We start from the raw sequence: 27,963 nt of genomic DNA on the forward strand, positions 1-27,963 counted from the left end.
CAAGGCTACATCTCTATTACTATCTTCTGATTTGTGTTTGTTCCTGTATCAGACTCACAAGCCAAAGGCAGGAGTGCAGGAACCTACTGTATCCAGCACGTGGGGTTCTGACTAACTTTTAAAGTGGATTGAAAATTTAAGGAACTACTATAACAAGGAAATTAAGAAAAATGCTTACTTTTTATGACTTAAAGTATCTAGTATGTAAATATCCTTTGGATCACCATGCTAGATAATTTATAATAACCAACTAGTATGAGAGTAAACATTTTTACAAAACAAATTAGGGAATGTACTATTATAATAATGAAATAAAGTCAGACTATTTTTTAAAGTTTCAACGTTAAAGAAATTTTGTTTTGAATTTACACTGTAATGATTCTGCCCAGTGCCACTTAAAGGCAATCAAGCTACAAGATCCTGAAGTGTTTCAAACACACTCTCCTTTATATTAAGTCAATGGGCAATGCTAGTGCAGAGTTCAAAAGTGATCAGATCTGAAAAAATAACAAATAGTTTAGCAGCATCTTAAAGTCTACCATCTACATGCTTTGTTATCATGAGCTTTCATGGATACAACCCATTTCTTCAGATGAATGGAGTATTAAAAGTCCAGTTCCAAAATAAATAGGAGATGGGATGGGGGAAGGAAGGGGAAAAAGGGGAAAAATAGTACAGGCAGTCCCTGGGTTACGTACAAGATAGGGACTATAGGTTTGTTCTTAAGTTGAATTTGTACGTAACTCGGAACTGGCTCCAGATTCAGCCGCTGCTGCTGAAACTGACCAAGGGCTGACTACAGGAAGCCCGAGGCAGAGTTGCTCTGCCCCCAGCTTCCTAGAATCAGCCACTGATCAGTTTCAACAGCGGCTGAATCTGGAGCCTGGGACAGAACAGCTGGGGCGCTGCCGGGTAGCTCCCCACAGGACCAACCGGGCAGCACCCCAGCTGCTCTACCCCAGGTGTCCACAACAAAAGCCTGGTCTGCTGGGAGGAGGGGGGCGCACTAGCTGCGCCCCCCCCCACAGCAGACCAGGGACACCCGGAGCAAAGCCGCAGAGGCGCAGGACCCCGCCGCCTCTGCGGCTTTGCTTGGGGTGTCCCTGGTCTGCTGGGGGACTCCCCCAGCAGACCAGGGACACCTGGAGCAGCTTTTCTCGCCCCGGAGGACGCGGTGGCAGGACCACTGCACGTCTGGGTGGTCCCGCCGCCCATGAGTTCCGGGGCGAGAAAAGCCCCGTTTGTAAGTGTGGATCCGACATAAGTCGGATCCGAGCAACTCGGGGACTGCCTGTAGTGAATTACAGTGTTCATGTTACATGAAGCTGATAAAGAAGGTGCAAATTTTTCTCAATTACCTATTTTTGGTTGGTTAAGTCATTAGGATGTGGAAGGTAGTGTGCTAACCAGGTGATGTCTTTATTCATACCTTTGTGATGGGACCCAAACTTGTAAATGAAGTTAAGTTTTTCCAGTTATAGACTAACTTGGCTACCCCTCTGATGATTCAGATCTGAAAAATGCGTATTATTTTTATTCGCTTTCTGGCTTTGAACAGGTTTTAAAGTTTCTCTACAAATAGAACCTTTTAATCATGAAATTTGAAGATATTTTTTTTTCAAATAGCAATGCTGTTGGCATGCAATACCTCCTAGCATCATAGCCTTAGATTCGTAGTAGAAACACAATTAGCGCATATATGCTATAACCTACTATTTAAGATGGTAATTTCACAAGTACAGTGCTACAAACTTAAAATGCACTATGCATACAGCTTTACAAATTCTTATAATGAAGTCGTCCAATACAGATGGGCCTGCTGGTGTTAATCAAGTCTTTTACACCATGATTTGTGCATTGCAGAAGCCCCTGTACATACCAATCAAAGGCAGAAGTCTCACTGTACAGCACAACAAAATGACAGCTTTTGGCTTAAAGAACTTACAATCCAAGTACAGGATAAGAGGACACAGATATGTGACAAAATAATAAAATTAGCAGTAGTCTCCACTGTAGTCTTTTTTTCCCATTACAAGCTATTTTCTTTCATTCCTTTGGTACTTTAGGTTCACACATTTCTCTTCAATATTTACATTTTTCCATCTTTGAATTACACCATACATTCACCTTTAACATTTCATGTTTCACCTTTGTGTGGTAACTACTGAATAAGTTTATTCAAAAGAAACTTAGCTTCTCATTACAGTGTAACATTCCAAGGATCAATCTGTTGGTTATTAGCTTAAGCTTGCTTCTAAATTAAAAATGAATACTGAAGGAGGAATCATACCTATTTAAACTTTCATAGGGAAAAGCCCTAGATGACAAAAGCCATATATATCTTTGTACACAATATGCAGCCATTTTTTGTTTTCTTCTCTTGTATTCAGAAAATCTTGAGCATACTGAGAAGCTGTCTGCTTTTATGGATTTGAAAGAATAAACTGCATTAAGCAGCTTTTGTAAATAGAATTCAGCCTGCAAGCTACAAGTACAGAAAAGCCACAAATAGCAAGCTAGCCAATGCTTCATTTTTGTTAATTAGTATCATGGCAACCATGAATTCGGCCTGCTCGTTGTCAAGGAATCATATTTTAAAGAAGGTACCACAAGTTTATACATTTTTGTTTCAGAGATGTACACACCATAATTCATAGATCAGTTGTATCACACTAAATTGTAGTGATGCAAGACAGTGGCACATCATATCGAGAGCATATAGGAACCAAGTATCACAGATCTGTTATCTAACACACCAAACAAAAACTTTATTCTCTTTGATGGAAATGATGAGATCTGATGTGTAGGGAGAGGGGAAATCAGAACAAATCAAAACAAGACCAGAACCTAGATTTGAAAGCAATATGCAACATGATAAATCAGTCTCAAGAGTTAACCTCAAGAACAAAGATTTAATTCAGTGGGGTCTATGGAAAACATTTGAAAATTACCTTTAAAAAGCACTACAATTAAATTTGTTCTTAAGATAGGCAATATACAGAACTGCCAATGTTTATGCATAGTTATGGTAAAACTATGGTACTATAAATACATTTCCTCACAGGAAAAAAAGACCATTTCATATTTTGGAAACCAGTGATAAAATATTGAGTTGTGAAGTAACAATTTTTAGGGCGTATACACCTTTCCCTGCGGGCATCCAGAACAATATCTGTAGCAAACTGTTTCAATATTTTGTTAACCCCACAGTTTAAAATATTATGCCAAAAAGGCACTTCAAAACAGTGCCCAGCAAAATTACAGGTACAATTTCTAGCCCCCAGAGGTTTTGATAAAGCCTCTGAACTTTTAGATGCATATCCAACCCAAACTTTTCAGGTTTGCATCTCATTAACTGTAAGTGTCTAGAACAGTGGTTCCCAAACTTTTCGGCATCACACCCCCTTTTTGAGAAACCTTCAGGCCCTCCCCCCCAATAGCAGCAAAACAAAAACAAATAAATAAATAATAAAAAAGGGAACTGACCAGGGCCAAAAAACAAAAATAGCAGCACAACTTGGTGGGGGGGCGGGGAGGAGGGGCTCAGTTGCCTCGTACCCCCGCCCCCTCCCGGAATTTCAGGGGATTGGGCCCCTTAGGCAAGTTCCACAGCCAAAAGCTTGTTTTCTTCTGGTTTGTGCATCATTTTGGGGCTAACAGAGGAAACAGTTTTCTGGCTGACAGCCTTGAGTCAGTGCTGTGCGAGCTCAGAAGCAGAAACCTGAGCTGCTGGAAAATTTTGTCTACAAAAACTTAGCTGCCAAGTGAGTGTAGGTGCCTACAGGTTTCAGGGGGAATAATATACATCACAGTAATACCAAAACTGGAACCTTACACACACAGTTCCTTTAGGACAATCCGCCCATCATGACCCACATTACAATAATTGTCTGTAAGGAAGCCCATGGAACTGACCCTATCCTTGTCAATGTATTGACAAGCAGGATAGATGGCACAGTTTCAATGGATTAGCAGCTGCACAGGTTCCCTGCTGCTGGATGGGGTGAAAATGTAAATATTTGTTACACAATCTGGAATCTAATATCCCACCCGCAGTTTTGCTCATGCAATCAATTACACGAACATAAAACAGACGTGCACCTACCAATATGATTTAAGGGCTGCACAACTGATTGTAATACAATACAGAACCCACAACTGATTGCGGATGCAAAATTAGAAGCTGTTTAATTGGCTTAAAATTTCTTTGCCAAGAAATATATAATTAATAACAACACGGTTTAGGGAAAGCTCATTCTGCAGCCTGAAAGACATACACACTCATATTTTAATACCCTAAATAAAATGTAACAATTAGATAGGGTTTTCAAAACTGCTCAGCATTGGTCTAAGTCTGCTTCCACTGAAGCCAACGTTAAGATGCCCATTGACTTCTCTGCAAGCTAATGCTGAGAGTTTCTGAAAATCCCACCATAAACCAATCAACAGCTGCACTATCTGAAAAGCTACATGTCTGGGAACCCATGGTCTAGAATAACTTTCATGCAGATTGAGAGCGCTAGATTTTCAAGGGTGCAGTGGTTACAAGGAAATTCTGCTAACAGAACTGTTCCCTCTTGATCATCTATGTAATTCATTGTAGAGGAACGAGAATTTACACATTTGCTTCCTATGCTCATCCTGATCACTGGAAGAGGTGCAAAAAAAGTTAAAAGAATATTGGGATCTGACTCTGGGTTGCTGTCCTGCTATGGCACACATCTTCCTTGATCCTTCCGACCATTGTGATGCCATATATAATTGGACTATGAAGTCCAATTACACTTTAATTTAAAGCACAAATAAGAATCTGAAGTGTAAGAGGAGGCATTAATCCAGATGGATACATGTGAGCAGCAGCAGGCTATTACACATCTAGCTAAAGATTTTCATTAATAAAAGTATAAGATTATATTCCCCAAAAATGATTAGATATTTTATGTGATGAACCAGACATTTTCCATTCTGGAATAGAAGCACAATTTAGGAAAATGCTTATTTGCAACCAAGTGTCAGATTTCCACTTGAGTGACTACTGAAGCTGAAATGGAAAGATCAGGCAGTAAAAAAAGACTCCAGACAATCTCTCATTTGTGTGCTTATGGCAGTTAAAAGCTAAATTCACATATTTTAACAAGAAAATAGTTGCCAAATCAAAATGTCTGTATTACTTACTTCTCAAGAGAGATACCAACATATATCAGATGTAGTTTTTTGTTCTAAAAGCAGCAATGACAGATGTCTGCAAAAAGGCATTTGTACATGAAACTGTCAAATCCTACATTTGCACATTCCTGTAAAATAGTTAAATATTTTCAGCAACTTGACTTGTCAACTGACATCAGCAAGCCAGTTGTTGCTTTGCATCCATTTCACATTTAAATTCATAGATTAACTCTCCTTATAAGGGGAAAAAGAGCCTTTGGAAAAAGCCTACCACAAAGTAGCTTTTCATCAGTGTATTTCAATATGCTGTATGCCACATTCCTTCAACTTTTGTATTTTATTAGCCTTGAGATTCCAGTCTCAAGAAGCCTAGTTGTGTTCAGCCATGCAGTTTAATCTTTAGAATATATTAATTTTTAAAACCAGTTTTAAGGCCTATATTTTGCTTTAAAAGAGAAATATAGTACAGTTATTGGACTCTTTATTTGCCTTCTTCTGAGCACAGTAGTTGGCCTTATTAACCAATAATTTGATTTCCCAATGTCTTCCAATAGTTTGAGAATATACATTTCAGGGAATAAAGTTAAGTGAATGCATTACATTGGAGTCTTGACTTTTGGCACATTTTAATCATTACAGAAACACTCGGATTGCATTAATATTGATGTTAGATATACAAACAATTTATAATCTTAACATTACATTTTCCATGATGAATAAACTAGCAATGAAATCTAAGGTTTCATAATCCTTTTGGAAAATCAGAAATTAAAAATATTTCAAGTTGTTACACATTATCAGGAACATTATGCTGTAATTATCATTTCTGTGCCAGAGGTAAATATGAGACTTCACAAAGGTTAGGAGATGGTCCCTTCTTTGAACAGTTTACAATCCAACATGTTCTCAGAATGTCATCTTTTTCTAATTCTATTTTAAGTAAATAGCTGCCTTACCTGTTGGTTCAAGTCTTCATGGTTAATAAAAACAAAGTTACAAAACTTTAGGTTGGAGACTCAAAATTAACCTTTGCTAACCCATTTCAAGAGATTACAAAAATAATTTAACCTTCCACGCACTTTGTGTTTTAGCATCCTAATCATTTGTTCTGCACAGCCAATGCCTCTCTTTTGACTGATTGAAGAAGCTACTACTTACTGACAGCCCACCTAGTCAAAGGCCATGAAAAACCAATATTATGAGATTATAGGATGTTAGCAAAGGTATTTAAAAAACAATTAAAAAAAGAACCTTGCCACTTTCTACATATTGTTAGTGTTTATATATTGCATGGTAAAAAAAAAATTTTTGACAAAAATTGAGCCAAATCAATTGGAACTTTAAGTAGGATTCAAATATAGTAACCATTAAGGGTAAGAAATGGTAAATGAAGATGAAGGTAAGTCTCAGTTTCATTTTATACAGTTAACTCATGGAGCAACAGGAGAAAGTACTAAAATACACAGGTTTCATAGAAGTAGCCATGTTAGTAGTTTTTTGCTGAAACAGACAAGGAGTTCAGTGGTACTTTAAAGATTTATTAAGGTATTAGAGCAGAAGCTTTCGTGAGCTACAATACCCTAATAAATATGTCTGAAGTGCCACTGAACTCCTTGTTTTTAAGATGTACAGAAATGGGTGAAAATTTTACAATGGGTAGAATGTCCCAACTAGGATTAGACATAAAAACCTGGGCATGTGACTAGTACAGTTGCTGAGATGAAATGTGGCTGTAGACAAACATGCAATCTAACTTCTGACAGAGGACTGAGACTCTCAAGATCATTCCTTAGGTTAGTACATAGTATGGCATACATGCCTTTTTCCTAGATGTTGACAGTTACATCACGTTGTATACTTGTGCCCAGTTTACCAAGTGATCCTGATCATTCCAAATTATTGTTTCTCAAATTGGTGTCTGCGGACTCCAGAGAATCTGTGAAGGAAGATCTGGGAGTTCATGGGACCTGCTGATCAATGCCTCCTTTCCAGTGCACGCAGGGGCCCAAAGCTAAGGCAAGCTTCCCTACCAGAAGCAGCCACCAGACACATGGGTAGCCAGAGAGGCTCCAACATGCTGCCCACGCCCAAGTGCTGGCTCTGCAGCTTTGCAAGTGCAAAGGCAGTGTATGCCACCTTACTGGCACAGCCCATGTGCCTAGAGGATGCAGGGACCTGGTAGCTACTTCTTGTGACCTGTAGTAAGTGATGTCAACACCCTCAACCACCTCTTGCATCCCCTCCTCTTCCTCCCGTATTTCCAGCCCTACTCCAGAGCCTGCACCCCCAATGGGATCCCTCTCCCTTGCCACACCCCATCCCAGAGAATCCTCTTGCTCCTGCACCCCAAACCCCTCATCACCTGATCCACACCAGAACCCAAGCCCTCATCCTCCCTGCACCCTAACCCCCTGACCCAGAGCAATATCCCCTCTCTCAGCCAAACTCCTTCCTGTAGCCTACCCCCCCCCCCCCCACGTACTCCATATCCTTCTGCCCCAGCCTGGAGTCTCTTCCTGCACCTGAAACCCCTCATCCCTTGGGCTCACCACAGAGCTCGCGCTGCTAGCCAGAGCCTCATCCCCCTGCATACAATCCCCTTCCTCAGTCCTAATCTGCCTCCCACACCCCAACCCTCTGTGCTAGCCTGCTGTAAGTGAGGATGAGGGAGTATGGAGAGAAAGAAGAGGGATGGAGCAAGTGGTGGAGTAGGGCCTTGGAGAAGAGGGGGTGTGGAGCAAAGAGCCATGAACTAGAAACACAACTGCACCATCCATAATCATTCCCTTTTTACAATTATATTTTGAGATTTATCAGGTGGTCAACTTTTAATCCAGTCAAGGTCTGCGATGCTAATTTTATATTGTTCTAGTTTTTTTAATCAGTGTCATGCAGTATATCCAATCTCGTGTTTAAATGTATTCCAACAACACAATTACCTTTAACAATCTTATAATTTCATTTAAAAAGATATCAAGATCTATATACTATATACCCATGTTATTCATCATTATAGTACCTTCCTTTTAATTCTGCACCTCACAATTGGGAGAAGTTCACTATAATTACACCTCCCCCCTTCAGAGTCTTCCTTTAAACTCTTTTGTGAAACCCTGACAAAACACAGACAATAGTCAGGCTATTGATGTGCTGAGAGTTTTGCCTATCATGTAGCCCGTATTGTTGCATTGTTTTCTTGTACTTCCCTGCATCTTTGTCTATAACCATCTGTGGTCTCCTGTCTTATAATTAAGGATAAAATTTGGTCATGCGTTTGTGATTTTAACAGGATCTCCATGACTTCTTCCACTTTAGCCCGTTTAACCAGTTAACTAATTAAATGGGATTTTATATCTCTAGTTTTGAAAACCAGGACTTTAAGAGGTTTCAAAAAGGTACTAGATTGGGGTGGTCAATCCATTAAAGACGAAGAGCCAAAATAGTGGTGGATACAGCGCAAAGAGCCGAGGGGAAAAAATTGTTGAACAAAAATGCCCCGGCCACCATTTGGTCGAGAAAAACAAACAAAAACAAACCACAACCCCAGCTGCAGCCCTTTTAAGAGCAGAGCATGTATTGCCCTTTGAAGGCAACCATTTCTGAGGCAGCCATTTTGAAGTCTGTACAGGACACCCGACCCCAGCGCTGTCTCTTTCAGACAGAAACACGCTGCCTGTTTCAGGGGTGTGGGTGCTGAAATTTTTTCTTTGAAGAGCCGCATGCAGCTTGTGAGCCACGGGTTCGCCACCCCATAACTAGATAAATGCATGGAGAGCAGATCTATCAATGGCTATTAGCCAAGTTGAGCAGGAATGGTCTCCCTAGCCTCGTCAGAAGCGGAGAATGGGCAACAGGAGATAGCTCGCTAGATGATAACTTGTTCTGTTCATTCCCTCTGGGGCACTTGTCTTTGGTCAATGTCAGAAGATAGAATACTGGACTAGATGGACCTTTGGTCTGACCTAGTATAGCCATTCTTATGTTCTTAAGGTTCTCTGAAATGTTCTGCAGTCCACCTCTCACCTGCCCCTGTGTTGCAGTCTAATCAACTCAGCCTAGCAGTGCTGTATGCCAGATAAACATACCTGAGTGAGGAAGGCTGCAGCCAAACTAAGTTCTTGAGAAGCCATGTAAAAAAGATGGCTACTAGGGAATCCCAAGCACTGAACTTCAAACAGTTTTCGTTGAGACACCTTTCAAAAGTAGTTATGTAATATTTTTGCATTTTCATGGTTTTTATTTTTAATGCACAGTATTATATTTCAAAATAATTTCAGTTGTTAAAAGAATGGCTTACATGTAATCCTTGCATAATTTTAACAAAACAAAGAAAAAAAACCTTCTGAATGCATTATTACATTACTAAACAACACTGAATTCAAATGCCTGTCCCATACTCCCACCCTTCAGATACAAACAAGGCAGAATTTTAAATGATTAACAGGCATGTGCATTGAGGCAAGAAGATTTATATGCATTATGAAAATCTCTGCATTAACTTAAATATCATAGCACCTTCAACACCTTAGACTGACATTTTGAACAATGACCAAAATACAACTTATCTAAAGTGGCCCTATTACATCTGAGCAAAATCAATGTCTGCTTTAATATCTGGAAAAGTGTTAGGTTCCTTCACTTGTCTAGTTTGATCAGAATTACTAAATCTCAGATTAAGAATCCTTTTCAACTTACAATTTCATTTTATCCATCCCATCATTTCTAAAAGATAAAAGTCAAGCTTAACTAGCATTTATGGGAAGCAAACCAATTGCTAAACAAATCACGTGCTCATATTTCTTCAAGTGTGGGAAGCATATATTCTTTTTACTCTGAGTTCCTGCATCAGCAAAAGACACAGTAAAATTCATGTTTCAGTTCTTTGGAAGGGCTACAGAAGTAGTTAAAAATGTGAAGCAATTTCTTTGTTGTTTGCACATTCCCAAAATCACAAATCTCAATTTACAACAATAACTATGTGATCTAAGGAACAAACTTTCATTTCACTCAAACTCAAAAGGAACTGGAAAAACGTACACAACAAACAGTCTAGCAGCACCTTAAAGACTAACAGTAGATCATATCATGAGCTTCCTGGGTACAATCCACTTCTTCAGATAACTGACAGTTAAAAAATGTCATGCAGAAACAAAAACATCAACTAAAAGTCCTTGTTCCCTCTGATGGCCATGTTTCAACTGTTTAAAACTCTTGATGCTGGTCTCACTAGTTCAGTCCTCTAGCAATTATAGAAAAATTAAGACTTACTATTTTTAAGATAGGGGAATTTTATAAGTAATATTTAAAGTATTCTCTGGTTGTCATAAAGATTCAAAATATAAATATTCTGCACATTCATTTTCTCTTTTTCGCACATCACCTTTAAGCGCAGTGTATCCTCTAAGTGTGCACAACGATATCTTATTAATGAAAATGTTTTAAGCTGTTCTTATGGTGGATATGTAAATTATTTTAAGTCAACAAAACTGAATTTTCCCATTAAATTTTATTTTGTATTTTTAACTCCTACGTGTGCTCAAGACACACATCCCTACTGACTGTTGATCTTAGACTTCTATAGCAACAAGTTAACATTTGTTCTGATGGAATGTAAACTATGTGACTGGGGGGGAGGGGAAGCAGTATCAACCTCGAGCCAGTTTGCTTATCAAAGGGTCCATTTGGTTGTTATTTAACCTTAAAACTAACAACTAACTAATTGAAAGAGTAGCATTTAATATCTATCATTAACAAATCTGCATTAGACTCTCTGCAGCCAACTGTGAAGACTAGGGATGTGAAGGTTTAACCCATTAACATGGGGTTCTCAAACTTTGTGATACCGCAACCCCCCACTAAGTTGCTCCCAACTCCCCAGGGAGTCAGTACCCACAATTTGAGAAACATAGCGTTAACGGGTGGGGCTGGATCAGGACCCTGCCTGTAGCCAGCTCAGGCACTCTGCAGCCTGGAGCTGCTCTGATTGGGGGGCCCGAGCAACCCTGCCTGTGGGGCGCCCTCAGAAAGAGGAGGGCCTGTGTGTGGTGGACAAGAATGCTCTGCAAGAAGGAGCTGCCCTAACCGGGACACTGGAGCAGCCCCAGCCTGCAGCAGGAGTTGGGGGAGGATACCAACCTAGTAAGGTTGCCAGATGGTTGAAACAAAAATACCAAACCACCCCCCTCCCAAAATGGGAAAAATTAAAAAAAAAAAATTTAAAAAAAAGGACTCCAAGTAAGCCAAAAAACAAAAATTAAAATAAAACAGCATTAAAAGCATGTCCCCTTTAAGAGTTAGTGCAGGGATAGGAACAGGGGAGTGGTTGAGCACTAAGACCCAGGGGAAAGCATTGCTTCCCCATGGTCTTTAGGTCAGCAGCCATTTTGTGCCAACAGCCTTGGGGAACCAGGTAAGCATGGGAGCGGGGGGGGGGGGGGGAGGTGTTGGGAGCCAGGGAAGGGCTCGGAGGAGGGGGGGGGGGGGGGGCGGAGGAAGACGCCGGGTGCTGAGTATTTGTAGGGTTGCCAGGTGCCCAGCATTTTCGCCTCCTGGCAGGGGAAAAATTCAGAAAATACTGCACATTTTAGCTGTCCAATATTCTCTGAATATTTTTTTCAGAAACCAGACAGGAGCCGAAAATACCGGACTGTCCGGGTGAATACCGGACACCTGGCAACCCTACAATCCAGTGGTAGGCAGGGAGCCATTCCAACCAGCTTTGAGCACACTCCCTTTATCCCTTTTGATTCATTATGTTTAACCAGTTAACAGGATTTTACATCCCTAGTAAAGACCCAGAAAACAACTTTGATGGAAGTAAATGTCACAATTTCTGTTGTTTACGGAGTAATAGATACAGCAGAATAATGTTTCCATGAATGTGATATTTTACAGTTAAGACAGTGTTCTGCAATGAGCTATCAACACTAATATGACAATTCTTTCCTACCTAAAGTCTTGGTGGCAAGGTTTATTTTTTTAAGTACACATTCATGAAACTCTACCTCCACCGTCACCTATTTTTGACACTTCCATACTGATTTCTCTTTGGCAGTCATTTAGAAATGTATGTGTATTTCATACAATATACCTTAAGGTGAAGTTAAAAGATAGGCACATCAGTGGTTTGATGTGGTTTCAAGAATTTTACTGTTTCTACAAATCTAAAAGTTAAAAATGCAGAAAATATACCGTTGGTAAGCATTTGGGAAGGAGGGGAGAGGAGATTTCTGTCCCTCTGTGTGCGTACATGTTTAAGTGGTCTTAAGGTCTGCTCCATAGAGAAGCAAGAAATTATATTTTTCAGCAGACCTTAGGAACCCAATGAGTGTGGGGATATCAATTTGGTCTTCAAAGACTCCTATTAACCCTCAAAAACAGAAGTTCTTAATGTGCAGATCTGAAATCTGAAGGAAGAGCCCTACTCTCATGAATCTCTTCAAAGTTTTAAATTTCTGAAGATCCAGGAGTCTGCAAGAAATGGGAAGAAGGATATCTGACAGTCAGAATTAAAGGTATTCTATGGGGGAGGGGAGTCAGATCAGCCAGAGGGACAATAAAGGTCTTAATCTCACATTTCCTACCCATGATTTAAGCTAAAATGAGCTCAGTAATTAGGTACAGTGTTATTGATACACATCCCTGAATCACTGCAGGTCAGATGATCACTCAAAACAAACACAAATGCAATTAGTCCATTATGGATTAAGTCAGGGCAGCACCTATGGAATATAAAAAGGTATGAGGCACCATGTTTCAAACCCAAATTAATGTTTGGTATAGCCATAAAATCAGAGGAATCAGACAGAAACTGAAGATTCTAGAAGTGATCACGCTAGTAATTATTACGTAGTTCAAGGGTTTTTCTACTCTGCAATTGAAGACCCACAACATGACAGTGGTTGGCCAAGGTCAGCTAAATTGGAGTCATGGGGCTAGAGAATTGCAGTGTAGACATTTGGGCTTGGGTTAGAGCTCAGTTTCTCAGTCCCAGGGAAGGGGGATGTGGCCTCAGAGCCCAGACTCTAGTGGAGCCTTACTGCCTACACAGCTAGTTTTAGTTCCACTGTCCAAGCCCCATGAGCCCGAGTCAGCTGACTTGGGCTCTGTGACTGTTTTTGTTGCAAAGTAGACGTATCTCAAGTTGCCAGTATCCTGAAATTCTGCAGCAGCTGTAAGAGGATTCATGCATTTCATGGTAGATGGTACTTTATTTCCCCCCTTTGTTCAGTGTTATCTGCCACGGCAGAATCAACATGCCATTCTTTACCTGAATAATTTCGACCTCTCCAAGATACATGAAGGTTACTTCATTAACGAGCAAATTAACTGCACAAGTATGTGACATTATTTTATGCGCCTGTGGCCACTGTTAAAGATATACTTTAATATAGTGATTTACTTTCTACACTTACAAAAGTCTCTTTATTAATTTAAGGTAAGACATGATCAAAAAGGATGCCAACTATGGCAGTCTGAAAACAGTATGAGAGGTAAGAAACGAGGTTCATTTTGCTTCTCATGAATTGATATTGTTTCCATAATTACTGCTGATCAAATTCAACATTTGGAAAAAAACCCACAAAAGAGCAAGGATCAGAGCAGCTACTCAGCAGTTACTGGTCACTTTCTCGTATTCAGATCCTTGGGGCAGCACTGTACTATACCAGAAAGTCAGTTTAACATGCACAACTCCAGCTATGTCAATCATATACATTACCTTAAGCTGAATTTCTCCAGCATCCCCACCATGAGAGCACAATAGGAAAAACTCTCTCATCAACTTCCATTACTCTCTGTGACACAGTTCACCCTCAACATTTAGCGGATCTAGTAAGGACCTGCTAAATCATATTGAACACCAGAAGATTGACCTCCATTGCATTGATCCTCTGTTTAGTACAGACATGGCCTGTATTTCAGTTATAGGCTCTCAGGTTCAACAGCCCAATCCTCCTTTTGCAAAAGCAATAGCTTTAATGGTCATGCCAGAATTATTCAATCAGAAAGGCACTGACCAGAACAACAGATGTAAGGATGTTTACTAAAGAAATACAAACTATTCTTGGTATTATAACAAGTGATCATTGTATTTTCTTCTGAAAAAGCCTCTGTATGTTATAGCCAATGGCTGCTTTCAGATTTCTGCGTTGATTCAAGATAAGCAGGCTTTGTAGTCAGCAAGGCTTTAGGAAGCAAATGTGGAAGTTAATGGTTTGGACTAAAAAAGTCTGCAAAGTTGAATGCAACAACAACAATACTGTAATATTTTTAATTTAAGGCACGGACCATAACAGCACCATCAAGACCAAAAATTAAAGGAGACGCAAGAGATCTTTCATCTTTGAAAGCCAGCTCCCTGCATGCACCAACTCCAGAGGAGAAACCCTACCCCGCACTACTACCTCTGTATCAGAGGCAGCAGTGTGGTGGGGAGGGACAGGCAGGAACTGGTACACACAGGAAGCAGGCTTAAAAGCTGGCTCCCTGCACCCAATCACTAAAGTTTTCAGCAGTTATATGGTTACTTAAATGCAGTTTAACATCCCTATTCTACACTAAATTAAGGCTATGTCTACACAGGGAAGCTTTGGTGACAAAAGTGCTTTCTACATGCAAAAGGCACCAAAAGTGAAAACTGGTCTAACCTGTTTTTCTGCCTGACATTGACATTTTGAGGCCATATTGCTTTGCTCTGTCAACAGGGTTCTAGCAATGTAGGTAAGCATCCCACAGCGCAGTATTGTGGGAAGGCAAAACTGATCCCAGTGCTTCTTGGGATTCCCTCGTAATTATATGAGCTCTTTACGCTGAGGAATGTCAAAGCACTACAGCAATCTCTCCAGCCCTCCCTGCGCAGCAGCAGTCTGCCCGGCTAGGAACACAGCGGCAGACAGAACAGGAGCATTCCAATGATTTGTTCTTTGTTTGTTCCTCAAACACAGCAGCTCACTCAGTGGTCAGACACTTCCGGGAGCTTTGAAAGGGGAAGGGTGCATGCCTACAGAGTAGCAGATTACAACACTGAGCACAGCCATCAGGGTAGGAATTGTGTGATAGAAGCTGAAGCCAGCTCTTGACAAAAACAAACCGAGTCCACACTGGCTCTTTATCAACAATAAAGGGAGGAGGAAAGACAAAAGTCTCTCACAGGGGTGGAAGTTTTGTGTCACCAAAACTGAGTGTTTTTCCTCAACAGAAGTTGCACTGCCGTGTAAAGGCTCTCAGTTTTGTCACCAAACAAGTGCCAGTGTAGACAATGCTTAAGAGTGGGAAGTGTTTTAAAGTTGGTAGCACTAATACAAGGTTTTCAGACAAGGCCTTAAAGGTCTTCAAAAGTGCTGGACGTCTTTGCTCTGACAATCGGGACTCAAGATGTCTCAACTGGGCAGCTCTCAAAAAAAGGCATTCAAACACTAAGGCATTTTAAAAATCCTGGTCCCACTGTAACTAGGATGCAGGCATATCTAACTAGTGTCATCCAGCTGCACAGATATGGGACATTAAGTCCTAATACAGATGCTCCTTACGGAAGTCATCCTCCCAGCTCCCCAATGCAAACAGAAATGTAGGTGTGCGCTCTCTCTCTCTCATATTATTTCCCTTGCTGCCCTGCAAAACCAACTTGTCTTCCTCATGTTTGGGGGCAGACGGTCCATCCACAGGAATTATTTCTTCAGGCTTGAGTTAGCAACTTCCAAAACATAGCACCTATTCTACTCTGCTTGGCCAAACAGGAAAAAAGTCATAATTGGTGTTTTAACCTCTCTGGCAAGTCTACTTTCTCTGCTAGCTGTATGATATCAGGGCAAAGAATGTACAAGAGTTATGTGTACATATGTAAGACTAGATTTAATGCTAGTCATAGAATATGACCATCGCAACTCTACAACTATCCCAAATTAACACACTAATTTCACTATGTAGGGATACGAAATAGATGAGCAAAAGAGGTATCTGCATATATTTCTCGTACATAGAGAAATAGCAATGACCTATTGCTAACAGAATTTGCAGGATGAAAGCCTTCTACTGGTTCTGATCTGAAATGTAATGCTTCCTTAAGTCGGACCCCTAGTTACGAACAGGGGGAGGCGGGAGGCCCCGCTAGTGCGGGGTGCCTCCCCCACTGTCGCCGCCTCTGGCAGCGCGGAGGGCACTACCCCCCAGCAGACCAGGGAGACGCGGAGCTAGCGCCCCCCCACCCAGCAGACCAGGGAGACGCAGAGCGGCTTTTCTTGCCGCGGAGGACGCGGGCGGCGGGACCGTGGCGCGTCTCGGTGGTCCCACCGCCCGCGTCCTCCGCGGAGAGAAAAGCCGCTCCGCATCTCCCTGGTCTGCTGGAGGGGAAGGGGGGGGCGCGCAGCTAGTGCTCCCCCCCCCTCCCCAGCAGACCAGGCTTTTCTCGATGACGCCTGGGGTAGAGCAGCTGGGGGGCTGCCGGGTTGGTCCCACAGAGCTAAGGTGCGGCGCTACTGGACCAACCTGGCAGCACCCCAGCTGCTCTGCCCCAGGTGTCCCCAAGTCAGCCGCTGCTGAAACTGACCAGCGGCTGACTACAGGAAGCCCGAGGCAGAGCTGCTCTGCCCCGGGCTTCCTGGAATCAACTGCTGATCAGTTTCAGCAGCGGCTGACTTGGGGACGCCTGGGGTAGAGCAGCTGGGGTGCTGCCAGGTTGGTCCAGTACCGCCAAGGAGCAGCTCTGCGGGACCAACCCAGCAGCACCCCAGCTGCTCTGCCCCAGGCGTGTCCAATTCAGCCGCTGCTGGTCAGTTTCAACAGCAGCTGAATCTGGACGCCATTCCGACTTACATACAAATTCAACTTAAGAACAAACCTACGGTCCCTATCTTGTACGTAACCCGGGGACTGCCTGTACTTATAAAGTCCAATATCCTCATTGTGGAAGTAATAATACCAGACAATGCAGGGGAAGGTTTACATACACAGAAACACACACCTAAAGTAATGACATCCAAAGAAGTCAGGAGAAATTCCTTACTGACCTCTACAGCTGATTGTTTTACACTCAAACATGACATCAGTTGAATAATTTAAGGTGGTGGTAAAACACAAACACAGGTTGAACCTCCCTAATCCAGCACATGTGGGACCTGACCCATCTGGAATCAAGGAGTTTGCTGGCCCATGGGCCCACCCACCAGGGTGCCACTACTTCACTCCTGGGTTCCATTCTTCTACTAGCCTTAGCCCACCAGTTTTTCCCTGTGACTGCTCCAGAGCACCCACGGAGTTGCCAATGATGCTGGACCAGGAAATCCAAAGTTATTCCTGCGGGACAACAGAGTGATGTCGTCACATCATTCTGCATCCCTCAGGCTCTTCCCTCCCATGGCCTCCCTGCCCCCAAAACGGTTTGGGGACCAGCAAAGCTGCCTGGCAGCCCAGCCTGGGCAGATTCTACTTCCTGAAAGGCTGCTGCCAGAATTGAGCAAGCAGGAATTGAGAGGCAGAATCTGCCCAGGTTGTGCTGCCAGGCAGCTTTGCCCTTCCCAGAACCATGTCCGGGGCAGGAAGCGAGTCCATCCAGGGCCTTGGTGCCACTCCAAATCAGCCTGCTGCAGGGAATGAGGCTGCAGCAGCATCACCACCATTGTTTGCAGGGGAAACCCTAGGTAGAGGCTCCAGGGCAGCTGGACGTGGGGATATTCGGGGCCTTCATGGTGGCCAGAGGGCCTGAGGTACCATGCAGGAGCAGGCCCACAAGGGAAGCAGCGTGGGGCCTGGTGGCTAAGGGGAAGTGCTGGCTGTGCACCAGCCAACCCTGGCGGCCCCCTGCTCACGGAAAGCAACCACTGCACCATGCTCCCTTCTGGCAGCTGGCTGTGGTGCACAACCGTGTGTGGAGCAGACTGAACTTTGGCTCACTGGACGAGGGCCACAAAGCCATGCTCCTCCTAAGCAGGGGCTCCCAGCTCCCCAGCCCAAGGGGCTGCATCAGCTGGTGTGAGGCCCAGGGTACAGTCCACTTGCAGCGGGAACAGAGGCACACTCCGCATCCCTCATCCCCAGCCACCCCATCCTCCGCTGTGCCCCGAGTAGTCGCACCAGTGCCAAGCTGCCTCAGTGGAACCTGCCGCTGCAGTCCAGCAACCCCTGAGCAATCACAGAGGGGAGGCCCAGCTGCATTCGGAGGGGCTGCCAATGCAGCTGAGTGGGGCAGAGGTTAGCAGGGGGAGAGGAATAGGGAGGGCTGCCTCTGCATAGTGGTGTCCGGAGACTCCCCTTACTGCATGGCTCCCAGGTAGGGATGTTAAGAAATGAGCCATCAGCTAATCGTGTAGTTGATAGCAATGCTTAGTCAATAGGGTTGGAAGCCTCCAGGAGTACCCTGCACTGCAGCTCTGCAGTTTAAACATGGTAAGAGCTAGACGCACAGGCAGCCTGGCTCCTACGGGACCAAGCCACTCAGCGCCCGCCTGCCCAGGACGAAGCCCGAAGCCCAGGCAGTGAGTAAGCCTCAGTCCCTGTCCCTGAACCCAGCACACTGCTGCCACCAGTGCACAGTGTTCAGCACCCATCCTGGGCTCACTCCAGCCAAGCAGTGAGCCCAGCCACCTTGGCCTGACTGCTAGAGCCACCTCCCAGGTGCCCTCCAGGTGTGGTCACACCTCCCAAGCACCCAGCCTGGCCCAAGGTGCTATCCTACCTGCCCAGCCCAGGGCTCTGCACAATGCCACCAGCAGCATCAGCCCGGCTCATCAAAAGAGACATATCCGTGGAGCGCAGCCAGCCCCGCCAGTGAGGCAAGCCCATATCTCCTCGAGCCCAGCCTGGGAGTGCCAAGCTCGCCAGGCCACTGTGCTCCACCTGCCCGGGCTTCAGTCCTCGGCTCCTGGTCCAGTGCTGGGCAGCTCCAGCTCCTTCCCTGACTGCTGGGCATGAGAGGGGCCATCCAGGTATGGGGAATGGGGATATGGCCCTCCTTCCACCCTCCATGTGTGTCCTCAGCCTCAATCCTCCTCCCCCAGAGACTCTCATCGCCCCTTTTCAACCTGGCATCCAAAAGGAACCCCCGCACTCTGCCCCTCCCTCCAGCCTCTTTATCCGCCTCCTTTCCATTTCCTCTGCTCACCAACATCCCCCTTTCCCACAGCACAGCACCCCAGAAATGCCACCTTTGCTGACTCTCCTCTCCAGGCAGTTGCCCAGATCCTGCTGCGACAGCACCCAGAGCAGCCCCTCCACAGAAATTCCTGTATATGAGCCTGATGCCATTTCTTTACTAGTTAGGTTACCTGTTCGTGGGAGGGTGCATAATTTACATGGGGAGGGAAGAGAAGGGATAAGGATGTATGTGGGGATGGGTGGTGCGGTAAGGTGGTGGAGAGGAGATGGTGGAGATGAGGGGGATATAGGAATGGAGGCAGAGAGATGGGCAGTGTGAGGCTATGGGGGGAAGATTAGGGAAGGATAGGAGTACATGAATATGGAGAAAGGATATGGGAGTAGGGATAGGCAGTGTGGGGATGTAGGGATGGAAGGAAGGAGATGGGGAGAAGGGTTAGGGAAGATGGTGGGGGTAGGAATGGAGGCAGGAGGAGGGTGGGCTGTGGGCCATGGACTATTTTACCGGCAGGCGAGACAGGAGTGGGAAGGGTGGAGGCATGGGGGACTGGCTAGCAATTCAAGGGCATGAGCGGATGGGATGGGCCAACAGCATTCAGTTAGAGGGGCCCATCCAAGGGTGTGGTGAGTGGGAGTGGAGAAGGATGCAAGTGACTTGGAGGGCACAACTGGGCTCAGTGCAAGATTAACAGGCTCTCTGGCCGAGGGGGGGAGGGGAGGGAGTTGGTAAGTAGCGAGCAGAGGTCAAAAACCCCTAGTATATGTAAACACTATTTGCTGTCTCAGTGATCCATGTCAAAGAATTCTAGACCAAGGTTACATATTGTGTGAAGTTGATCTTCCTTATTTACTCAAATTTTCTAGCTGCTAACTTCAGCCTAAATGTTCAGCCAGTTTATTGGACAGCTGTACAAATAACAGCATCTTGGTTAGTTTACTACTACATTATTCATCTTTTTTTTTTTATAATTACTGTTATACATGTTCTTAGTCCGTGTAAATTAATTTTGGAGAATATCAAGTGAGAGCACTCAATAGCTGCAAAAAAAATTCAAGACCCATCCTTTGTCAAGAGTGAGAATTTTGTAACTGGACAAAAGTGAAAACATTTTAATAAAGTTATTGTATGGTCTAGACTAGAAGGAAATTGTATGAACTACCTTCCCACACTACATCTTGGAGTCCCTGGGCTCGTCTACACTGGCCCCTTTTCCGGAAGGGGCATGTTAATTTCACCTATCGTAGTAGGGAAATCCGCGGGGGATTTAAATATCCCCCGCGGCATTTAAATAAAAATGTCCGCCGCTTTTTTCCGGCTTTTAAAAAAGCCGGAAAAGAGCGTCTACACTGGCCCCGATCCTCCGGAAAAAGCACCCTTTTCCGGAGGCTCTTATTCCTACTTCGAAGTAGGAATAAGAGCCTCCGGAAAAGGGTGCTTTTTCCGGAGGATCGGGGCCAGTGTAGACGCTCTTTTCCGGCTTTTTTAAAAGCCGGAAAAAAGCGGCGGACATTTTTATTTAAATGCCGCGGGGGATATTTAAATCCCCCGCGGATTTCCCTACTACGATAGGTGAAATTAACATGCCCCTTCCGGAAAAGGGGCCAGTGTAGACGTAGCCTCTCAGTTTAATGAAAACTGTCTCTGTGGCTGACAGACTACACTTGTGTCGTGGCAGTTGTTTCCTGTGGGATTGCACATTCACATGTCAAAAGGTGTCAGACAGACATGTTTGACCAAATGAAATGAGAATATCTAACCACGTGTCTAGTAGTGGTGAACAATGTTGATTCTTAAGTCAAAATTAGGTTTTAAAGTTCTGTACATTTAAGACTTGTTCACCCCCTTTTCTGGTGCAATTCTTTCAATCTAACTACAGGCAGTCCCTGGGTTACCTACAAGACAGGGACTGTAGGTTTGTTCTTAAGTTGAATCTGTATGTAAGTCGGAACTGGCATCCAGATTCAGCCGCTGCTGAAACTGATCAGTTTCAACAATGGCTGAATCTGGACACCAGTTCCGACTTACATACAGATTCAACTTAAGAACCCCAGGCGCCCCCAAGTTAGCTGCTGCTGAAACTGATCAGCAGCTGATTCCAGGAAGCCCGGGGCAGAGCAACTCTGCCTCGGGCTTCCTGTAGTCAGCCGCTGGTCAGTTTCAGCAGCAGCTGACTTGGGGACGCTTGGGGCAGAGCAGCTCGGGTGCTGCTGGGTTGTTCCAGTAGCGCGGCCGCTCCTCAGCAGCGGCTGAATCAGGACTCCTGGGGCAGAGCAGCTGGGGTGCTGCCGGGTTGGTCCAGTAGCGCCAAGAAGCGGTGCTGCGGGACCAACCGGCAGCGCCCCACCTGCTCTACCACAGGCCCCGGGCTTTGCTCCACGTCTCCCTGGTCTGCTGGGGGGGGCACTAGCTGCGTCCCCCCCCAGCAGACCAGGGAGACGGGGAGCAGCTTTTCTCACCCCGGAGGAGGCGGGCGGCGGGACCAGGCGTCCTGCCACTCCAGTCCTCCGGGGCGAGAAAATCCCCGTTCGTAACTGCGGATCCGACATAAGTCGGATCCGCGTAACTCGGGGACTGCCTGTACTGACTCAGAACAGTAATATTATTTACAATATGGTGACTATGTTCACATCCTGAACCTCTCTTTCCCCCCCCCCCGTCTAAATAAAACTTGGATTCTAGAGGACAACTAAGCATAGGCAGGAGAGCCACATCACAGGACAGTAGCATTTTCCACTCCAGCTAATGTTTACTATCCTTGTTTGTGATCTTAGGCCAGGGTTTCCCAACTTATGGGTCGCCACTACATTTAAAAAGGGTCGCCAAGTGTCTCCCCAGGTGGCTTTGCCCCCCCCTTATCCACTTGTTTTTGAATTGCCTCGGGTCACCAAGTCTTCCTTAATTGTCAAAATGGGTACCCATCTAGAAAAGGTTGGGAACTACCGTCTTAGGCTTTTTTTGGGGTGATCCAAAATCCTCTAACACAGAAATCCATTTATGGGAGAATGGTTACACTGACTCAAAAACTGAACAGGAAGGCCAGAGGCTGTCCCACACCACAAATGTAAACATAACCAAAAATCAGATTTCAGAAATCATAAGCCACATTAGTAACAGCAATAAGATTTTTTTCAAGTGGTTTCTCACTGAGAAACGGCAAATAGACGATATCCACAAACTAGCTTTAGCTAATGTACAGAGTATTGTGTTCGCTAAAGATGTTTAACATGTTACAGGTTTCACGAAATCCAGGATTTCAATGGACTTTTCCTTTTCTAAAAGTAGATGATTAAGTCAAACTTACTCATTACAAGCCCAAAATTTCAACTAAGAAAAAAGGGAGAACTGAAAAGTAGTGGTGAAAAGAAGAAAAGGAGTTGCAACCACCTACAGTTAAAAACAGGTGAGAGAAAAGGCTGTTAACATTCAATGAATCCTGGGGATGTTAAGAGTATAACTGAATAACCATTTAACCAATAAGCATCTGGTCTCGATTACACTTAGCCGGCTCCCAGGAAGGCCTCCTCGCTGGGAACCAGACTAGCAAGGGCCGGTGGCCCCACTCCCGGGGTGGCTTCGCTGCAGGCTTTGCAACATAAAGCTAAATGTAACCATGTAACCGCTGAGCAATTACATAATTATTCTAATACATGATTTTTAGCATCCCTAGGACATACTTCATAGTACTGTGAAACCTGTGTTATCCGGCACGCTCGGGGATTAGCACATTCAGATTATCTAAAAATTCTGGTTATCTGACAGTCCCATCAACCTAGGAAAAAATAATGGACAATAATAGTAAAACTCAAGTTTTTAATATTGGTAGTTTTGTAGTGTGAGGCAGTTGGTCTCACATTTCTATTTTGAGTTGAAGATGATTAGTAGTACTTAAATAAAAAATTGTTAAACCAATCATGATAAACCAAGCCAGGCCTGCGTGCCTGAAGATTTGACAGTATTGTGGCTGGGGGCAATGCCAATTAAGGGGCAATGCTGGTTAAAGTTTTCTGGTTAACTGAGTGCCGGATAACAAAGGTTTTGCTGTATTATGAAAGAACACCTTCAGAAAAAGTTTTCCTGCTGCTGACCAAGAAGAAAAAATGATAGCATTTTAGCTTTTTCCTTTAAGAAAAAGTGGTATATTCCAGGAGCATGGGCTAAGCAAGCAAAACCATAGTTTTCACCTGCTAGCAGAAGATGGTAAACAAATACTTTGAGTTAGAAAAAGGGAATCACCAGAGAAAAGTAAAATTCCATTAAAATTAGACCTTTAAAACTACATTCTAACTATTACCATATGAGCCTATTAAACAGTAACAATTGTAATAGCATGGAAAACTGGATCTTGGCCAAAATATTGATGGCATGCTTCGTAATTAAAAAAAAAATCAATACGTTGTTTTAAAACCTCTGAACGATCGATTTAAAGTCTCACTGTTTTTCCCCATGTCAGTTCAGCCAGTCTGACAGAAACCTCCCTTTTACTCAAGTCTTACCAACTGTATCAGCGCTCTATATTATGCCTCATTATGAAACAGAATGCACTGTTTGTGTTGAGGAAACACAGCACCCAAAGTAACATCCACCACTTCCCGTAATCATGCAAGTATTTGGCAGAAAAAAAAATCAAGTAAAAACCACAGTAATGTTTGTTCCTTCAGAGTATAGCAATGTGTATGAATTTTAAATCAGCTAAGAAATAGGATAAAGCAGCTGACGCACCTTCTGAAAGAATGGCTTCTTTCAAATAGAGTAGCACATCTGCAAATTTTCTGACATCGTTCACCAACTGCATGATGTATTCTGGATCCACAACAGGACTGTCATAGCAATCGGAGTTGGAGCTAATACTGCTCAAAGAGTTGCTCTTGTTACTGCGCCCCATTCCCCGGTTTCCTGAATTGGAGATGGTGAAGAAATTGGCGGTAGACAGTCGGGCTAATCCCAAACCACGCTTGTTACTTCCACCGTTCTGTCGCAACATCCCAGCTGATGCAGTGCTTATAAAATTCTTGCAGCTAACATTCGATGTCACTTAATGTCCATTTGAAAAGCCAAAGATGAAGCCCTTAAAATTAAAAGAGGAGGGAGGAAAGAGGAGGATATTTAATGAAAAAAATAACATTTAAAAAAGTAAAATGTTCAGACTGACAATTCCTAAAAATATTGTCAATGTCAAACTGCTGGATATTGAAACATATAGTCAAATTGTTTTAAAATCCTTTGACTATCTGAAGTTATAAAGCGAATAATGCTAGTAATTCCCAGAAGAGCAGGTGGACTTGATGTATGAAGGTAGCGTATAAGCTTTGTCCTGTGGCTAAACAAATTATTCTCTAAACTTATCCCAAAGAGCTGTTCTCTTTCCTGAACATTAGTTTATGAATTCTTAATTATAAGGAGGGCAGGATCTACATTATAAAATGTTATCATGGCTTAACAATCATGAAAAACTGGAATAAAGTAGTACAGAAACACATGCCACTAAGCCATGTTCAAAGCCATTTCAAATGATAAGACTGTTGGTTACCATGTTTAGACATAGTAAAATTTCATGGGGATCCTATTTGTCTACCAATGGAACAAGAAAAACACTTTGAAGCCAACAGTTTTTTAAAATTTTTAATAGTAACTGGCACTAAAAACACAAAAGAAAAGAAGCCAATAGGATTCCAAAAATATAACTTCTTTTAGTGTGTTCAAATCTGTAAAATCTACTGAATTTCAGGGGATTCTATTTTATTTTAGTTTTAGCACAGCATTTTTTAGGAAGTTCACTCCCAAATAAATGAATTGATATAACTAAGCAGTCATTTGTATTCAATTAGTTTAAGAAAACCAGAGCCATTCCTACTTCTTCATGTGAAGTAACTTGCTTCAGAGCATAAAGCTCCAGGCAGCAAAATCAGGTATGGTTCCATTTTAATAAATGACTATATTTATCTTCTAAATACAAAGGGTACCTCTCTAGAGCAGTGTTATTTTGGAATAACTGATGTTATAATGTAAAAATAATATCGAACTGGAGGACTTCTTACTCCAACTCCTGTAACTCTCATTTTAGGAGAAGTAGGGGAAGTCAGAGGAAGAGTGCTCTCTCTTGGGACTTCCGCGCCAAGACAAAATAAGCTATTTTGGACTTGAGCTACGTCAACTGCATAGCTTAAGTTGCATAGCTTATTTCGGCTTTAGCCCTGCTGTGTAGACATGCCCAAAGAGAAGAAAAATTATGTTTATACTGATGTTTATCACAAAGAGGAAAAACAATTGTGAACAGTATCATATAGGCTACGGTTTAAGATTTTGAAGGTTACAATAACACTGATTTGCACCTCAGTGAAGTTGACAGCTTAATTATTTGTATTATAAACACTATAAAGCAAGAATTTATCATCACACAATCCATAGGCATTAACTGCTATTTGAAACGAGCATTGAATACATATTTTATAGAAAATCCAAAAGCCAGTAACTCCTCTATTTTGAATATTCCCACTATATGTTCTGACAGATAGCATTTCCATTACTTTTCTCCATTTTTTTTTAAACTACTACCAGGAATAATAATAATGATTAAATTAGTTAAAAAATTTAAGCTACAGCATTATTAGTTTGTCAGATGCTTAAAAAGAAAGCAAATTTAGAGTTTCACTAACCCAGATTAACACTTTAAGAAAATAAACAAACAATGCTGAAATTGAAATAAATAGTTACAGAGCAACTACATTAAAAGAAAGCTGCTAATGCATGCGGAGAAATGACTTCAGGTAAAGTTTACATTAAACAAACATGATGTTGAGCAAACCATTTGTGCAACCTTCCTCAGTTCCCATGGGTTATTTTCTTAGCCAGAAAGCTACTTTGCAATCCTATCTTTCACATAACCTTTCTTTTTTTCAAGAAGTGAAACATCTACTATTGAGACATAAGCAGAATTCTGACAGTATTTAAAAGGACACATGACTAAGGTAAAGACAGTTTCAATAATGAAACTTCTGAAAATGTTTCTCTATTGTGTGACTAACCCACACTAAAAGAGGAAGACAGCAATGACTATGCCAAAAAACACAGTAAGACAAATGTAAACACTTCAAAATACACCAAAAATACTTTCCCCCCACAATCTCTTTGAATTGTAATATTTGGTGTTATATAATATATATGCCCCTTTTAGGTTATTTTTTGCTGTAGATATGGTCTTCTGTTTTTTCCTCACTCGTACTGTCACAAGACAGGGGAGGCGGGAGTTTCCTTACAGAACACTCCGTATTTCATTCCGGGGGGGCAGAGGGTGGGGAGTTTCCTGTTCCTTTTAGAGAGACACTCTGGCCTTAAAAAAAGTGTATAAGAATGAAGTCCAACAACTCTCATATCCAGACTTTAGTGAAGAGTAGGTAGCTTCCATCTCAACACAGACAAACCAACACACACTCCACACACCAGACAAACTATTTCAGAAATCTGCTTTCTCAGCACAATTTTCTCTCGCGGACGATAAAGCTCCCGACTACCAGGGCCAAAACATGAGGAGTTCCTTTGAACGAAAGTCTGCAAGTCCGATTGTAAAGGGGACAGCAAATAGCTCAAGCCCGATTGTTTCTAAAACGAAGCCAGACGGAGCACACGGCACAGCGCGGCTGTGCAGCTCCAAATGGGCCCGATTACAGCGAGAGAGCTGCTGTGCCTCCCACGCCTCGCACCCGGAATGCCTCGCATTCCTAGCAGGACTCTCCGCGGCAGGCAGGGGCCCCTCGGCCGGCCGACGCAGCCAGCTGCCAACTCGCACGTCCTCGCCCTCCTGCCCAGCATTTACATACAATGGGGAGGACGGGGAGTCGCTCCAGCCGCGCACACAGCGCAGGGGAAGGGGCGCGGCACGGGGCGCAGGTAGCAGCCCGGCCCGGGGGTGGGGTCGCAGCGGGGGACGGGGCTCTTCACGGGGCGGGCAGATTCGGGGACGTTCCTGGACGCAGAGCGAGAGGCTGCCCCGCCAGAGCCTGGAGCCCAGGAGCCAGAGCGGGGGGGACGCAGGGGCCGAGGGACCCGACCCGCAGGGGACGCCCTTCGCCGGGCGGGGAACGGATCTCGGAGAACCCCCGCGGCACCAGCCAACCGACTCCCGAAGCCCTCAGAGCCCCCGGCCGGACCCCACTCCCCGCCCAGGCCGCGCCCCGGCTCCCCGAGCCCGCCTGGCACGGCCCCTTCAGCCCCATGTGGGCGCCCACGGCTCCGGACCGACGCTGGCCGGGCTGGGCACCGGGGAGGAGACTCGCCCGCGAGCGGGTCCTTACCGGGCTGCGGGCGGGGGTCGCCGTGAGAGGACAGGAGAAGCGTGTCCCCGAGCGCAGGCAGCAGCCGGGCCACAACGGGCCCCTGTGCATCCCTCCGCGCTGCCCATTGAACTCACGCTCCGGCCAGCGCCGCCGAAACCGCCCAGCCCCCAGACCGCTCCTGGCCCCGCCCCCGTCGCGCCCGCCATCTTCCATTGGGCAGCTCCGTGTCAGAGGCGGGACTATGCTAATGAAGCAACAGGTGGGGCGAGGGACTGGGCGTTGAGCTGGCGAGACTCATCGCAGCCGCCTGGGGACTGGGCTCGTCCGCCGAGAGCGGCGCTCTAAGGGCAGCGCGCACGCGGTCGGTGGCGTGGCGTGTGCCTGGGGCTGCAGCGCGCGCCAGGCGCTACCGGCCCCCGGGCGTTCAGCCTGGAGCGC

General features: G+C 44.2%; 1 protein-coding gene across 2 annotated transcripts in view; it reads right to left on the minus strand.

Moving 5' to 3' along the window:
* The window catches only part of ARHGAP29 (Rho GTPase activating protein 29), a 78,375-nt gene extending 50,674 nt beyond the window's left edge, over positions 1 to 27,701 (minus strand). For both annotated transcript variants that reach the window (XM_075936560.1, XM_075936559.1), the window contains exons 1-2: positions 27,544 to 27,701; positions 23,975 to 24,320 (exon numbers count right to left, since the gene is read on the minus strand). In XM_075936560.1, coding sequence (XP_075792675.1) covers positions 23,975 to 24,236 — 262 coding nt within the window. In that variant the 5' untranslated portion in view covers positions 24,237 to 24,320; positions 27,544 to 27,701. The remainder of the gene's footprint in view (positions 1 to 23,974; positions 24,321 to 27,543) is intronic.
* Between the last annotated feature and the right edge of the window lie 262 nt (positions 27,702 to 27,963).

This window comes from Pelodiscus sinensis, chromosome 9, assembly GCF_049634645.1.
Source record: "Pelodiscus sinensis isolate JC-2024 chromosome 9, ASM4963464v1, whole genome shotgun sequence".
NCBI classification, from domain to species: domain Eukaryota; kingdom Metazoa; phylum Chordata; order Testudines; family Trionychidae; genus Pelodiscus; species Pelodiscus sinensis.